The following is a 16,128-nucleotide window of genomic DNA, read 5'->3' on the forward strand; positions in this document are numbered from 1 at the left end:
TCAGAACTGGAAAAGGAACTGCTGAGAACAAAGGAGGGGCGATTCTCTACTCTTAAGGGGAGGGTCACCCATTCCCCTCTCAATGTGATGAGGTGGTACAACGGAGAACTACTTCTGCAAGCAAGGCCTCTGGTTTCCTTCCCATCTTGAGGGGAACCATAGGCTTTCTTATAGATAGGCTTAGAGTCCTTTCTCTCTCCCATCTGAAAGCCCTTCCCTTGAATCCAAACCCCTCAGACACGGTGGAAAAGGCGCCAAGGAAAAAGAGGGCGCGGGCTGACAACAGTAGGTCTTCTCTCCTGCTGAGGCCCTGCGAGGAAGGAACGCCTCCGCCTACGTCATGCCGGCTACGCCCCCGCGTTGGCCACGCCCCCTCACGTTCGCTCCTCCACGCGACCGGAAGGAAGGTAGGAAGCCTCTGGGCAGAAAGCAAGGAAGGGAGAGGGCGCAGGTTAGTTGTTGTTTCTCTCTTTCACTCTCTTGGATTAGGGCCCCTTCCACACAGCTGGATAAAATCCCGCATTATCTGCTTTGAACTGGGTTGTATGGCAGTGTGAAAATAACCCAGTTCAAAGCAGATATTGTATTTTTTGCCTTGATATTCCGGGAATATAGGGCTGTGTGGAAGGGCCCTTGGACTCTGGCGGGAGATGGCCTTGTTCTTAAGCGACACCGTCCAGCCTGACAGGCGGGTTATTAATTGTGAATGATCGCTCATCTATTCTGACTGAACCCCTTTTAAATATGAAAAAAAGCAAAACAGAAGGCCATTGCCCTCGATGGGTTCATTGTAACCAAAGCCCGTTCTACGCTACCATGTAAAATCCAGATTATCTGCTTTGAAGTGGATTATAACACAGTGTAGACACAGATAATCCACATTATCTGCTTTGAACTGGAATGTCTATTTTGATAACCCGGATTATATGATAGTGTAGAAGAGGCCTAAGTCCCCTTCCACATAGCTGTATAAAATCCACATTGAACTGGATTATATGGCAGGGCCCTTCCAGACAGCCATATAACCCAGAATATCAAGGCAGATAATCCACAGTGTCTGTTTTGAACTGGGTTACATGAGTCTACACTGCCATATAATCCAGTTCAAAGGAGATAATCTGGATTTTATACAGCTGTGTAGAAGGGATCTCAGATAAACCAGTTCAAAGCTGATATTGTGGATTATGTGCCTCAATATTTTGGTTTATATGGCAGTGTAGAAGGGCCCTTCCACACAACTATATAACTCAGAATATCAAGGAAGAAAATCCCGCAATATCTGCTTTGAACTGGGTTATCTGAGGGCCCTTCCACACAGCCATATAACCCAGAATATCAAGCCACATAATCCACAATGTTTGCTTTGAATTGGGTTATCTGAGTCCGCACTGCTATATAACCCAGTTCAAAGCAGATATTGTGGATTATGTGCTTTGATATTCTGAGTTACATGGCTGTCTGGAAGGCCTCTATCCTTAGTCCCAGGAAAAGGAGCAAAGGATAGATGGGTCTCCACTAGATAATGAATGCAGCTTGACACCACTTTAATGGCTATGGCTCAGTAAATCTAGATCCATGTATGTTCAGAGGAAGATGAATAGAATAATTCATCTTTCATAACAAGAAGGAAGACATTTGATATTTTAGGAGATTTGCCCACATTAATTTCATTTTCTCACCAAAACTATGTTGAATGAAAGAACTAGCCTGATTGACTCTGCAACTGCAAGGCTACTCAATGCTTAATCAAGCTTGCCAATTGCAACATTTACACTTGCTTCAAACAGTCAAGGGTTCTTCCCCCCACCCTGGGCATTCCACAGATATATATATATACTAGCTGTGCCCGGCCACGCGTTGCAGTGGCAAAGAATGGTGGTATGGGAAATAAAGTATTGAGGAATTGGTGGTAGTTAAGGTAAAGGGTAAAGGTTTTCCCCTGACATTACGTTGAGTCGTGTCTGACTCTGGGGGTTGGTGCTCATCTCCATTTCTAAGTCGAAGAGCTGGCATTGTCCGTAGATTCCTCCAAGGTCATGTGGCCATAGGCATGACTGCATGGAACGCCATTACCATCCCACCAGAGCAGTACCTATTCATCTACTCTCATTTGCATGTTTTTGAACTTTAGGGTTGGCAGAAGCTGGGGCTAACAGTGGGGACTCTGTCCGCTCCCCCAATTCAAACCAGAATGAATGCTGTAATTAGGGAAAATGATTAGCATGTAATGGCCTTGCAGCTTTAAAGCCTGGCCTTTTCCTCCCTGAGTGAATTTTTTGTTGGGAGGTGTTAGCTGGCCCTGATTGTTTCCTGTCTGGAATTCCCTTGTTTTCAGAGTGGTGTTGTTTGCGATATTTTATGTTCTTCTACTGTCTGTGGCCCTCAGAAAACAGAGGATTTGCCAGACTTTGGTGATGGGAAGACTTGGTGGGAAGTGTTAGTTGGCCCTGATTGTTTCCTGTGTGGAATTCCCCTGTTTTCAGAGTGTTGTTCTTCATTTAGTGTTTTGATTTTAGTGATTGTATTGTTCTGTTTTATTATACCACAGTAATTTTTATATATTCTGATTTTAGTGGTTTTGAATACTTGGAGGCAGATTGTATTCATTTTCAGCCTCGCAGGTGCGGCTGGTGGGAACGAGGGACAGGGCCTTCTCGGTGGTGGCTCCTCTGAGGATGCCTGACATAGATGTGGGCAAAACGTCAGGAGAGAATACTTCTGGAACATGGCCACACAGCCCGAAAGACATACAACAACCCTGAAATCCAGAAGCAATTGCTAATGTTCTCAATTCAGCAATTCTTCTAAGCAAAAAATTATTATTCAGCCTTTTAGATTATTCATGCAATACATTTCCATTCTTACCCTACCAAGACTACTTCCATCTTGTCTTGACTAGTTATTAAATAACATTTGGATCAAATAGTGTATTTACCCACATTATATATTCCTGGTGGCTCTCCATTTATTTCTTCATTTTCTCCTCCTTGTTTGACACTGTCTCATGAGAAAATGGAAATACTTTGGGGGCGGGTTTATATAGTCATTCAGTTTTGGCAGTATGTCGTGATTTTAAAAAAATCAAGCCAGGAAAAGAAAATCAAGTTTCTGCTTGTTACAAGAAGTACCTTTTTGTAGTTTGAAGTTATTGGCTTTGGGGATTAAATGAATAAATGAGGAGTCTAGGATTGCCTTCAGGTATATGGAATGTTCCTTCTCTTTCCCTCGGCAATGGCAACATTTGTTCCATAGCTACATATAAACTATATGTTTGTGTGTGGATTTTTAATCAAATGTTTAATAGAAACAGGTAGGGATCTTACTCAATCAAAGCTCATTTGTGAAGGTTAAGATTTCAACATAACAAATTCAAAACTCAGGCCCCAATTGCACTGCCATATAAAATCCAGATTATCTGCTTTGAACTGGATTATATAGCAGTGTAGATTCACATACTCTAGTTCAAAGCAGATAATCTGGAATCAGATGCTGGATTATATGGCAGTTTAATCCAGCATCAGAAAGTCATCTGAAATCTTGGTTAATCATACATGTTTTAATTGATTGTTGAAATAATTAATTAAACATTCTTGCAGTTGAGAGAAAGTTGCTGCTCTCATTTTAACTCAGGTTTCAGAAAGGTTACTGTGTTTGTGTGCAGAAAAAAAAAATTTGTGACGCCTGGAATACCAGCAATATTATTATGTATTATAATCTAGGAGATGGATGGAGTAAACTATAGGTATACATGCAGTCCCTAAATAACGAACAAGATAGGCTCTGTAGGTCTGTTCTTAAATTGAATTTGTAAGTCAGAATAGGTACATTTTTTAAATGTAACTCCAGCCACACACACACATATATGCTTTAGATAGCATAGGGAAGGGTTTACACACCTGTGGTGTTTGTTTTGCTGTCTGTGCTCCAGTTCAGAAGATTTCACCACACTTTCTTTCCCTTTGATAATTGGATTTTGAAAAACAAGGATTAGAGAGAAATCTTCAGTGGAGACACATTTTCCCCATGATAACTCTTACAGGAGTGAATTTCCCTTCTGAGGGGTAGATTTATTTCACTTCCTGTTGTCTCAGCCCTGTTCTTAACTATGCGTCATTTGTAAATTGGATTTTTGTAATTCGAAGACTGCCTGTATATTGAGATGATGGGAATATTCAGATGACCCTGTATTTTCCTGGACTTTGTGTAGAAATGCAAAGCTTCACATAATAGTGAACCCCATTATAATGAAGGACTTCTGGACAAATAATGTTGGATGACCTAGGAAATGCCTAGAGAGGACATATTTTGATGAATGTGGATAAATGAAACAATAGGTACTGGTCCCATAGACCAGTGGTTCTCAAAGTGTGCTCCAGGGGGTCTTTGGGTGTCTGCAAAGCATACTGAGGGGCTCCGTGGTCCTCTCCTCCTCTCACTCCAAGATTTTCCTCCTCTTTCCTGCTCTTTCCCCTACCTCACCTCCCCCAAAACCTTTTCTCTTCACCTCCCTTGCCACCCAGATCCTCCCCCCCCCCCCCCACCTTCCTGCTTCCAAAACCCTCTTTCCCTACCACCGCTCAGGGGTGCTTTGATTGTGCTTTTTCTGCATGGCAGAAGGGAGTTGAACTAGATGTCCCCAGGGTCTTCCACTGAAATACTGTTATGTTGGTTAAAATTGTTCTTTATTTTAAATATTGTATTGTTCATTCCTTCCTTTTTTATACTACAGAGGTATATGCAGTGTCCATAGGAATTCGTTTATGTTTTTTTTTTTTCAATTAGTCCACACAAACATTCTCTATCCATCTGCCACTGGCCCGGCCCATCTGTCAAATATATATATCAGTAATGCGTCAAACAGTTTAACCATGCCTTATATATGTTATATATAATATATAAACATTTGTTGGGGCCCCATGAGAAATCTTTGGCTCAAAAAGGGCTCTACAGCTGAAAAAGTTTGAGAATCCCTGACACACAGCTCATACTGTATATCTGTGAATATACAGTGAGGACAGAAGGAAATGAAATGCACAGAGTAGGGATGTTTGCTTCATTAACAATAGACACCACAAAATAATTGCTTCTGAAACATCATGCTTTTGTGTTAGTAGCTGACACAAAGCTATGCAGCTTGTAGGTCTTGTTGATTATTCATTCAGCCGCTTCCGACTCTTCGCGACCTCATGGATCAGCCCACCTGCATGTAGGCCATCGCCACCCTCAGTTCCTTCAAGGTCAAGCCAGTAACTTAAAGGATACCATCCATCCATCCTGCCCTTGGCTGGCCCCTATTCCTTTTTCATTCAATTTTCCCTAGCATCATTATCTTTGTAGTTCTTGTATGTAATTGTAAATTAAATCTCTGTGGTCTGATGGTTTGGGGTATAGGAGGGACCTATAGATGACCATGACTTTTGCCAGAAGTTGACCATAGAGTTGTACTGGAGGATCTAGAGATTTCTAGAGAGCAGTTATTAATTGAATTCACAAAAGATAAACTCGCAAATGTGGAGGATTGATGCACATCCATTTCCAGAATAGGCATTCTTCTTTTTATCTGGGCAACTGAATTGAACTATCGTGTCATATTTTTTTGCTTTCTCTTTCTGTTGCATTTCTTACACTTTTCATATTGTAAGCCTGAAAGCTGGAACTATATTGATTTTGTAAGCTGTTATTGGAGGGTCTTGGGGGGGGGGGGGGGGTTGAAATCAGAAAACATTTTATAATTTGATTAAAATATTTTATTCCAACCTGTGCCTAAGAATCAATAACTTAATTGGAGGAATATAAAACAGTAAGAATTTAGACCGTTTAAAACTTTAAAGCAGTGTTACAAACTGGAATAGGACCATTTGAAACCAATGGAAGCACTCTTAAGACATTTAGAGAGTATGCATGCTTGCAGATTTGGGTGAAATTGGTTAGGCATTATGTTTTTATGGGGTATCAAAGTGGCAAGATAAAGAAGTATTTACTGAGCAAACAGTAGCCATATTCAAGTGTTATTTAAATGTGTATAGTAAACGTGAGGAGAAAGAACACAGTAATTCTTCCTTTTAGCCATCACTTCCATGACAAAAGGCAGATATTGCTTTGATAATCTGGATTATATGGCAATGTAGTAGGGGCCCAAGAGTTAGAGCTAGAATACTGATAGAGCTGCCACCGTGAAATAATGTAGATATTATTTTAGTTGTTTGGTTTGCTTTTTAGTAGAATTTAAAACCTGGGCCTATGTCTTCTTTAGGTGCTATGCAAATAGGTACTATATCAATTTGGATGATTTGATTTAAATAAAATTGATTTAAATTGCTAATCTAAAGGACTCAATTTTAATTATTTAAATCACTAGTGTAGAAAATTCTATTTAATTATAATTATTTTCAGTAGAAGTACATTATTGTGTAATATACCCTTAATGCATATTCAGATATGTAGATTTCATTAGATGTTAGGTACATACCAAGTAATTACCTGTACTCTGAATTGTTTTTAGATTAATTTTCAATTCATCAAAAATCATATCTCTTGTATTTTATCGAGTTGTCCTCCTTATTCATATCCGTCGCTCAAAAGTCTCTGTTAATTGATATTCTCTATTTTGACATTGAAACATTACCAATATGGTCACTATATATCAAAGTGATAGACTTGCTGCCAAAGTATTATTTCAGGTAGGCCATGAAAATCTATTTTATACTTTGAAAGCTGCCGTTTTTACAAAAATCAAACCATTTGCTTGATATCACAGTCCATATGTTTAGTGGAAGTGATTTCATTAATAGCCTTTTCACAAATTTGGATCTCAATGTTATTGATAGTCCCTACTAGGGTAAACCCACTGGTAAGTCAACATAAATGTAAATTCCACTGATTGAATGGCTCTACTTTCTTTGGGTCAAATAGTAGGATTCATGCTGTTTATACATATGCAATGAGTACCTATCTTGGAGCCCCCGGTGGTGCAATGGGTTAAACCCTTGTGCCGGCAGGACTGCTGACTGAAATGTCGGCGGTTCAAATCCAGGGAGTGGGACTAGCTTCCATCTGTCAGCTCCAGCTTCCCATGCGGGGACATTAGAGAAGCCTCCCATAGGATGGTAAAACATCCAGGCATCCCCTGGACAACGTCCTTGCAGACAGCCAATTTTCTCACACCAGAAGCAACTTGCAGTTTCTCAAATCACGAGCGCAAAAACCTATTGTGGAAAAGAACAAGTATAGTATATTGGTTTGAGTGTTGTATTATAACTCTGGAGACTCGAGTTTGAATCCTTGCTTAACCATGGAAACCCACTGGAGGACAACAAACCTGTAGTGAAAACTATCATTTATTCTCATGTATAGAGAACATCATGTCAGAGATGTCCCTAGCAGAAGAAGAATACCCAACAGAGATTCAAGATTATCTTTTGGCCTTTGAGAAGTCTGTCAGTTCTGTAGATGATATGCTAAAGACAATGATGTCTGTGTCCAGAAGTGAACTTCTCCAGAAGGTAAGAAGACATCGTAGTTTTTGCCTGCTTTAGGGCCCTCCCACACAGCCATATAACCCAGCATATCAAGGCAGAAAATGCCACAATATCTGTTTTGAACTGGGATATCTGAGTTCACACTGCCATATATTCCATTTCAAAGCAGAAAATGTGGGATTTTATTCAGCTGTGTGGAAGGGGCCTAAGTCATCCATGGTTTGCTGTATTAGTAGACTTGGTTTGGAAAGACAACTTATGCATGCTTAAATAATAACAAAACCAAATGTTAAGGGTTCCAGTATTTCATATTCAGGATCTATCCACATCCGCAGGAATAGATTTGTTTTTTTAATCTCTATTTCCAGAACAAATCAGTCCCAAAATGCAAAATCTTGTTATATAGTATCCCTTCCAGGTGTATAAAGAAACAGATAAAGGAAGAAATATATAAAGAATCTTTTTATTTCCCTTATCAACACCTAGCAACAGCACAAGGTACTGCCTGAGGTATTTGTACATGTATATTTCAACGTTTAGAATGCAATTTGTAATTTCTTTGGAGCAAAATAAAAAAGCCTCGTAGATCAGGGAATTTCACCTTTCCCCTGAAGCCTTCCAACTGTGAATAAATTATGAACACAACCATCTTGACAGCTCAGCCCTTTGACAGGATCCATGTTCAATCTTGTAAACTGCACATTCATGTAATCTGAGTTTCCAGGAAATCCTATAGGAACAAAATGATGGATTGCATTTGACAGCCAATTTCCCCCCCTTCCTTTTGGTATATAACCGCAGTATTCTTGAATGCATTGTACATAAAATAAGAGGTGGCAGTAATCCAGAACCCATGCAGACTCATAAAGAGAAGGTACTCCGTGAGCTTCATAGTTGCTGCTTAAGAAACCCAGCTGGTATGTGGCACTGCCTCCTTGGATTACTGCCAGTATCTGTATATATTAGCTGGCACACATGGCCTCTCAGCTATAAGTTGAGAAGCCGTGTTTAAATCTCACCTTTGCCACAAACCAACTCTCAGCTTCAATCTCTTCTACCATTTCTCTGTGATATAAAATACTGCTGTATGCTCCTGTGGTGTTTTGGTTGAAAGTAATAAAATTCACATGATGTTGATTTTATCTTTCTGGATTTAGCTGGATCCTCTTGAACAAGCAAAATTAGATTTAGTTTCTGCTTACACATTGAATTCAATGTTTTGGGGTAAGTATACCAAGTCAGACATTTGTAGCAACAATGAATCGCCCCTTATGTTACTGTATATTTCAATATGTGTTGATATTTTATTAAGTTTTTGAAAAAGATTTTTCTTTCCTTTTATAAATGATGAAGATGAACTTTATTCTTTAAGCTTTTGGCATTTCATAATAGATGATCATATGCCTTTTCTTGTTCCCCTCCCTTACTGCTTTCCCCTTGTAGAGCACTGAATCCTCTTCACTCAAGTATTAAGCACTTTATATTGAAATTGGTATGGTTTAGAGTTAGCCAAATAATTCTCCAGTCTTGACATGTCATCTTGCCTATCACGTGTGTTCTTGGGAATCTATTGCTAGTATCCCATTAAAAAAAAATATTTCATTTTGCAGTCTACCTGGCCACACAGGGAATTAATCCAAAGGAGCATCCAGTGAAACAGGAATTGGTAAGAGTCTTGTTTTAAATCAAACGCAAAATTTCTCTTGTTGAGACAAGAGTTTTGACGGTATTAAATCAGAACTAAAAATATTATTCTGTTATCAGGGAGGGGCCATCAGCCTTTGCTTGCTAAAAATGTAGTAGTGAAATGCTTCCAAATGAAACAGCAGGGAAACTATTATGGCAAAATTGTTGGAACTACAATTCTGAGAGACCACAGTTTGAATTCTTACTCGGTCATGGAAACCCACTGGGAGGCTCTGGGCAAGTCACATTCTCTCAGACACCGAGGAAGGCATTGGCAAGCCCACTCTGAACAAATTGTGCCAAGAACATCTGACTGTAGGTTGCGATAAGTTGAAACCCACTTAAAAGCGCACAATAACATATTAAATAACGCCCCCACTCTTGACCAGTGTGAAAATTAGCATTTACTCCATGTGTAGTAGGGACTTTTTCCATGAGTAGAAAACCATCCCACCTTGATTAGCCATATGTGAAGTCTGCTGCAGGTATACATTTGAGCAGTCAATTTCTTCTCCTTTACATTCAGTCTGGGCTGATCAAAAAAGAAACCCATTGTAGATTTGATCATAAAAGTAGTTGCCTGATTTGGACATTGTATGTAACCTAGGTTAAAGTTGTACAGCAGAATTTGGATGTGCAGTATTCCTTTCTCAATAGATTTAGTCATTGGGACTAAATGAGTATGTGTAGTGAATTACTGGTTAGAGTTAAATCTGCATTCCACAGAATATCAATAAATAAATATCTCACATCAATTGTGTGGAAAGAAGTAAGAAATGCCCTTCTGCTCCATACCAACATCAGAATAGGCCAGCCTGCATATTGTATAGTTCTCCTGAGCTGTGTCCATGCGGCAGCAGGCTAGGAACTGAATTGTTACTTAGTTTGTGAATGTAGTGTCACCTTGACATTTTCTCCAGTAGACTTTTCATGTCTGGAGCTGCATGCAAACTGCCTGACTTCACTGTCTCTTGAAATGCACATGTTCTGAATTTCAGCCCTAGAAATAGTTGCATTGCAGGAGAAATTTCAAAAAGGTTGTGGTTTGCATTCTCCTGGGATTGTGGCCAATGATGGCTTATTTTAGAGGAAAATATCAAAGGAAATTAGAGCACCTAGTTTTCCCAGTCCACTCATATCCTATCTACAACATATACCCATTAACACATATCTTATCTCAGGGACTACTTAAACCTTTTTTGTGGAGAGGAAAAGGGAGCTCGATTGAGTCTGAGAGATCAGGGTAGTTTAATGAGCAGAAACGCTTTTCAGAAAGACAAAGCTAACATTGGATGCAACCCATGTGATGTGCTTCTTTTCCTAAACTGGGGTTTACACCATATATTTTTGCTTAAAATAAAATTGTCTGAAAGTAGGTTTCATTCTCAGTGCGATTCTTAAAAGGGTTACACGTTAAACCAAAACAATCCTTCTTTCTTCTAAGACTCAAATTTTGTGCCTACAGCTTTTCACTTAAGGAATGGAAAAATGTTACATGTCTAATCATTATTTATAACTTCCAGTACAGCGTGTTTTCCTATAAATAGTTGGACTAGTGTTAATCTCTGAGGCTACCTTTTGTTACTCCTGTATGACTTTAAAAGTATCATGTGGTTGATTTACTAGCAAAGACGGGAAAGATCTCCCTCCCCTTTTCCAATCCCTCCATTAATTCATTTTCTCAGCAGTAAAAAACCCAGTTCGGCAACAAAGCTAAAAGCTTTTTTGGCACTAGTTGTATGTGTACTGTCCAGTAATTCTGCATTAGTGACATATTTATTGCCTATAATAAATCTTTTCCGTTTGTCTTTATAATCCATTTAGATACACGAGTATAGTGTATAAGAGTGGATATCTTGAAAATTCTGCTGACTTTGATTTAGCTTGGAGGATACAAAAACTACAGATCAGATCTGTGGTTGTCGATCTCAATTTTACGTTATATGTATTATACACATATGTAGCAGTGCTAAAATAATAATAAAAAGTATTCAGTTATAAGTAAAGATAATAAGCAACTAATTGTTCAGAAAATTGGCAGTTTAGTCTCTTGTCTGTACACATTTCACTGTTGGATTTTATGATACATTCTTTTGAAAAGAAAAATGGGATTCATTCAAACTCTTATCAGAATGAAATCAACATTCTTTTTTTTACTCCTTCTTTCGATATGAAAAGTGTGTCATGCTGGCTCATAGTAAATATATTTAGAGATGAAAAGCTCAAACAACATGACCGTGTGAACTCCCTAAGGAAAGTAGAGTTTTTTTTTAGTTTCTTACAGATACGATAAAATGAACACCTGGGAATATGTGATGAAAATAGATGTTATTTCTTTCCAAAGGATAGTATAATGTTTTTACCTTGCATAGGACAGCATGAAGGAACTAATATGTCATGTATGCAATGAAACTTCTCATTCAGGCTAGAAGAATTCATTCTGTTTGTCATCTTTTATCATCTCTTTTACCAACATCATTGCAGATCCCAAATAACATTAAACTATGATCTAGAACTGTGTGGTTGAGCCCCAACAAATCTTTTTGCTCATCCCTTCCATACTGGTTATGTTCCTAACTGTTCACTTTGTTTATATATTCATTTACTATGTTTATACCCCACCCTTTTCAACCCTGAGGGGGACTCATATCACGTATCAGCAACAAGTCAATACCATAAAAACATACAGTTGGTAAACATCTATATTAAAAACTAGAGAATTAAAACATCTAAAAACAGTTGTATCAATTATTAAAATAACATAATCCAAAGTCATTTACTTTGTTTAGTATTGTTTGCTATATAGTTAGTGATTTATCTTATCTTTTCCTTTCTCTTAAAAAGCAGGAAAAATCCATAAAGAAAAATAGAACTTAAGATACAGATAGATAGTTGGGACTACCCCAAAACAAGGAAATTGATGTCACAGATCAATCTGCACCCCATGATAATTCAAAACATACACATGGTTGCATTGCTGCATGCTTCTTAGTCTCTGTGAGTAAATGTGAAGGATGTGCCTGGGGGCGGGGGGGGGGGGGGGGGGGAGAGTCCTTTAATTAAAGTCCAGATTTAGGATTGTAGAGTTGTTCTAGGAAGGAAGGAAAATATTTGATCCACAAGCAAATTCAAAATAATAGTATTATTACATTTACTTGGATCTCCTCTGCAAGTATAGGCAAGAGTTACACCTCATTCTCAGATAACGATGGACCATTCTAGCTCTATGTCAGACAACTGCCATTATTTCATAACTTCATAAACTGTTATTCACTTTCAAGAGTGGGTGTGTTTACAAGTGGGGTTTAGCACAAGTTACATAACATGCAGTTAGAAACAGGAGGAACATTTTGTAGGAAGAAAAACCTTAAATTTAAGGGTGTAGCTCTATCTGCATGTTATTCCATGTTTACGGGCAGAATTCTATATGCCTGTTTTAACTGGAGCTAAGCCAATTAAGCACAAGACGTTCTTTTCCCAAATACAGATTTGTTCGGCTGGACTGCAAAAGATTTCCCAAATGTGCATAGTAGTGTGGTACAAATGCTCTGTAGATGCCAACAGTATCAAAATCTGTGTTTCTTTTTCACCTCTTCTGTACCATGACATGATGCACTGTGTAAGAAACAAGATTAGGCAGTCTTGTTTACACATGGGTGCTTGTTAAGGTACCAAAAAGGTTAATCACTGTGCCTGTGTTTTGGATAAGCATGGAGAGGGTTAATCTGTGGTCTGAATTTCCTTCCTTGTGAGAGGTGTAAGTCCAACTATTACTTCTTGGTATAAACTATGGGTTTTAATTTATTAAAGGAACACAAAATTACAGTTTGAAAGATTTCTTTAAAAACAAAAAAAGCTATTGACCCTGGGTTGGTTGCCCATTACTGTTCTGAATGCAGTGTAGAGGTTTATAAGAGTACTCACTATAAACTAATAACAGTAACACAGACTCCTTGATGTAAATTTGATGTGTCAGGCTAGTTTTTAAAGAAAAAATATATGAAAACTTCAGTTGTACTTTGAAATATTGACTTAGTACTTTTTCTGAGAGCTCCCTTAGTGTTACCAGCAGTGATGCCAGTTTTCTGGAGAGTTGAATTCTTGAGAATGTGACCAAGTAGTGGTGCCAACTCTTGTGATCTATTTAAAAATTCATGAAAGATTTTGTCATGGTAGAAAAAGTTTGTGTTTTCAAATATTTCTTTATTCTTCAGGAAAGAATAAGAACATACATGAACAGAGTCAAAGAGATAGCAGACAAGAAAAAAGCTGCCAAACTGGATAAGGGTGCAGCTTCAAGATTTCTACGAAATGCATTGTACGAGCCCAAACCTCAGAGCAAGGTTGCAAAGAAAACACCTGTTCCAGCCAAAAAGAAGAAAACACATTAGGATTTTACAGTTTTTGGTAATTGCTATAGAAAGAAGGGACTCTTTTAATGATGTTTTAATACCTTTTATAGTCAAAATATATTTTGATGGAATGAGCTTATCTTTTTTGTTCTTTGACTATGGCTTCATGTGTCTAAATATGTTAAGCATTATGTTGACTTTCCTTTCTAGTAGGCTTAAAGTTATATTTATTTTTAAAAGAGCAATAACACCAAGCAGGAGTTATCTCAATACCCTATCCACATTTGTGTTTTTGGCTTTTTATTAAGTAGAAGATATTTAATGTGCTGCCCCAACCTTTTCTTTGCATTGCATTGCATTTTCTATCATTTTTGATCTGTTAAACTAGGCATGTGCAAACCTCAGCCCTTCAGGTGTTTTGGACTTCCAGCTCCCAGAAATCCCAGCCAGTTTACCGGCTGTTCGGAATTGTGGGAGTTGAAGTCCAAAATACCTGGACAGCCACAGTTTGCCCATGCCTGCGTTAAACATTACAAGGTATCCTCACCTGTGCAAACTGAAGAGCCAAGTACGGCAACACAGGTAAGTCTGCAGATTGCCCTGCCAGTATTCAGACACATGAGCTTCTTGGCACCCAGCATTTATTATATATCCACTTGAATAAATTAACTCTAGTAAAAATGTTTTATTGTGTCACAGGCTTTGCTGGCTCTGTCACTGAATTGAGTGCTTTTCTAATCACTATTTCTGCAGTCCCCCCCCCCCCCCAAATTCCTGGCTTAAACCCTTGAAATCTTATAAAGATCCAGAATGCCTAGGACATGTCCTTACAATTTCTAAAACATTATCACCTATTGCTAATTTTTAAAATCTCTGTTGATGTCTAATGGTGTTCCAAACTGAATTGTAATACTATATTAAACAGACTTATGTAGGTAAATTGGCATAAATAGATGTAATTTTATTACAGTGGCATCGAGTTAATGCTAACCTCCTAACCAATCTTTTTGGAAAACATGTGGAAATGAGAAGCTGCTTACTGGGCAGTCCTGTGACGTTCTCTTCTTCTGAGCTTCCCATAGCTGATGTTCAGTTTCTAGCCTATTTATAAGCCTGGGACCTGGTATAATGTATTTGTTGGAGCCAGTTTATTTATGTGAATACTTAATAGATAAAGCTCTTCAAAACATCCTCAAGCTAACCTAGTTTCTTCTGAGCAAAAATAATCAGTCAAAATAGCAAGGTATGTCCCCATAAGCCTCTCGGTCAGTGGTTCTCAACCTTCCTAATGCCACGACCCCTAAATACAGTTCCTCATGTTGTGGTGACCCCCAACCATAAAAATATTTTTGTTGCTACTTCAAAACTGTAATTTTGCTCTGTTATGAATCGTAATGTAAATATCTGATGCAGGATGTATTTTCATTCACTGGACCAAATTTGGCACAAATACCCAATACGCTCAAATTTGAATACTGTTGAGGTTTGGGAGGGGGGGGAGGAATTGATTTTTTCATTTGGGAATTGTAGTTGCTGGGATTTATAGTTCACCTACAATCAGAGAACATTCTGAACTCCACCAACTATGGAATTGAACCACACTTAGCACAGAAAATACTGGAAGGGTTTGGTGGGCATTGATCTTGAGTTTTGGAGTTGTATTTCACCTATATCCAGAGAGCACTGTGGACTCAACAGTAATGGATCTGGACCAAACCTGGCATGAATACTCAATATGCCCAAATTGAACACTGGTGGAGTTTAGGGAAAATAGACCTTGACATTTGGGAGTTGTAATTGCTGTTTTTTTTATAGTTAACCTACAATCAAAGAGCCCCTTGAACCCCACCAATGATAGAATTGGGCCAAACTTCCCACACAGAACCTTTATGACCAACAGAAAATACTGGAGGGATTTGGATTCCTAAGGCCATCAGAAATATGTGTTTTCTGATGGTCTTTGGCAACCCCTCTGAAACACCCCTCGCAACTTCCCCAGGGGTCCTGATCCCCAGGTTGTGAAACTTCTCTATGTGATATGCCCCCTCTATGCCTACATTAACCACTAATCTCCCCTCAGAACCACCCACCTTAGAAGAAAGGGGAGGTCTAATGGAGGGAAGAAAATTCAATGGGGGTGATCCCTAGACCCCCGGGGGCTGCCCACTGTTTGACCAAATGTCAAACTCCAACAGTATGCACTATTAGCCTGTGTCCTTGGCTAGTCTTTATGCAGAGTCTTTTAATGGTTGCCAAATCTTTATTCCTGTTAACTTTGAAAGTTGTGTTCATGAAAATAAATTCTTTTTTATTGTCAAGTTAAAATGGTGTTATAGTGTTGAAAAGAAGTATGCAGTGTTTCAGGACACTATTGTACAAACCAGTTGACCTTTTAGGAGGCAGGGACCAATAATTTTCATCAGACTCCCAGAAGAGTCTGTAATCCTAAAAAGGCTACTTTAAAGTAAGCAAGTACATTGACACATGCTGTCCCACTTTTAGTTCCAACCATGGAAATGGCTAACAGCAACACTCTACATACATAATCTAGTCTCCTCAATGCTTCATTTTGAAGATTTAACACAAAAAAGTTCTGTGGTGTGTTCAGCATG

At 38.6% G+C, this 16,128-nt stretch overlaps 1 protein-coding gene across 3 annotated transcripts; it reads left to right on the forward strand.

The window, feature by feature from the left end:
• Window positions 1-299: 299 nt before the first annotated feature.
• c1d (C1D nuclear receptor corepressor) lies at window positions 300-15,841 on the forward strand. Of its 3 annotated transcripts, none has more exons than XM_008114869.3 (5): window positions 300-407; window positions 7,354-7,502; window positions 8,636-8,702; window positions 9,089-9,144; window positions 13,379-15,841. In XM_008114869.3, the coding sequence occupies exons 1-5, from the start codon at window positions 341-343 to the stop codon at window positions 13,553-13,555; spliced, it is 516 nt and encodes a 171-aa protein (XP_008113076.3). In that variant the 5' UTR covers window positions 300-340; the 3' UTR covers window positions 13,556-15,841. The 3 variants fall into 3 exon arrangements, with proteins under 3 accessions (XP_008113076.3, XP_003215274.1, XP_016851167.1); XM_003215226.4 differs by having other exon boundaries at window positions 366-451; XM_016995678.2 differs by lacking the exon at window positions 300-407 and adding an exon at window positions 6,610-6,680.
• Window positions 15,842-16,128: the final 287 nt, after the last annotated feature.

The sequence above is a fragment of the Anolis carolinensis genome, chromosome 1, assembly GCF_035594765.1.
Source record: "Anolis carolinensis isolate JA03-04 chromosome 1, rAnoCar3.1.pri, whole genome shotgun sequence".
Lineage (NCBI taxonomy): Eukaryota > Metazoa > Chordata > Lepidosauria > Squamata > Dactyloidae > Anolis > Anolis carolinensis.

What these genes read in the sequence shown, in the direction of transcription:
- c1d (XM_008114869.3), top strand. Translation starts at nt 341, where the DNA reads ATGCCGGCTACGCCCCCGCGTTGGCCACGCCCCCTCACGTTCGCTCCT. An exon ending in TCCACGCGACCGGAAGGAAG is followed by an intron (nt 408 to 7,353) that starts GTAGGAAGCCTC and finishes TCTCATGTATAG; the next exon opens with AGAACATCATGTCAGAGATG. An exon ending in ATCCAGTGAAACAGGAATTG is followed by an intron (nt 9,145 to 13,378) that starts GTAAGAGTCTTG and finishes TTTATTCTTCAG; the next exon opens with GAAAGAATAAGAACATACAT.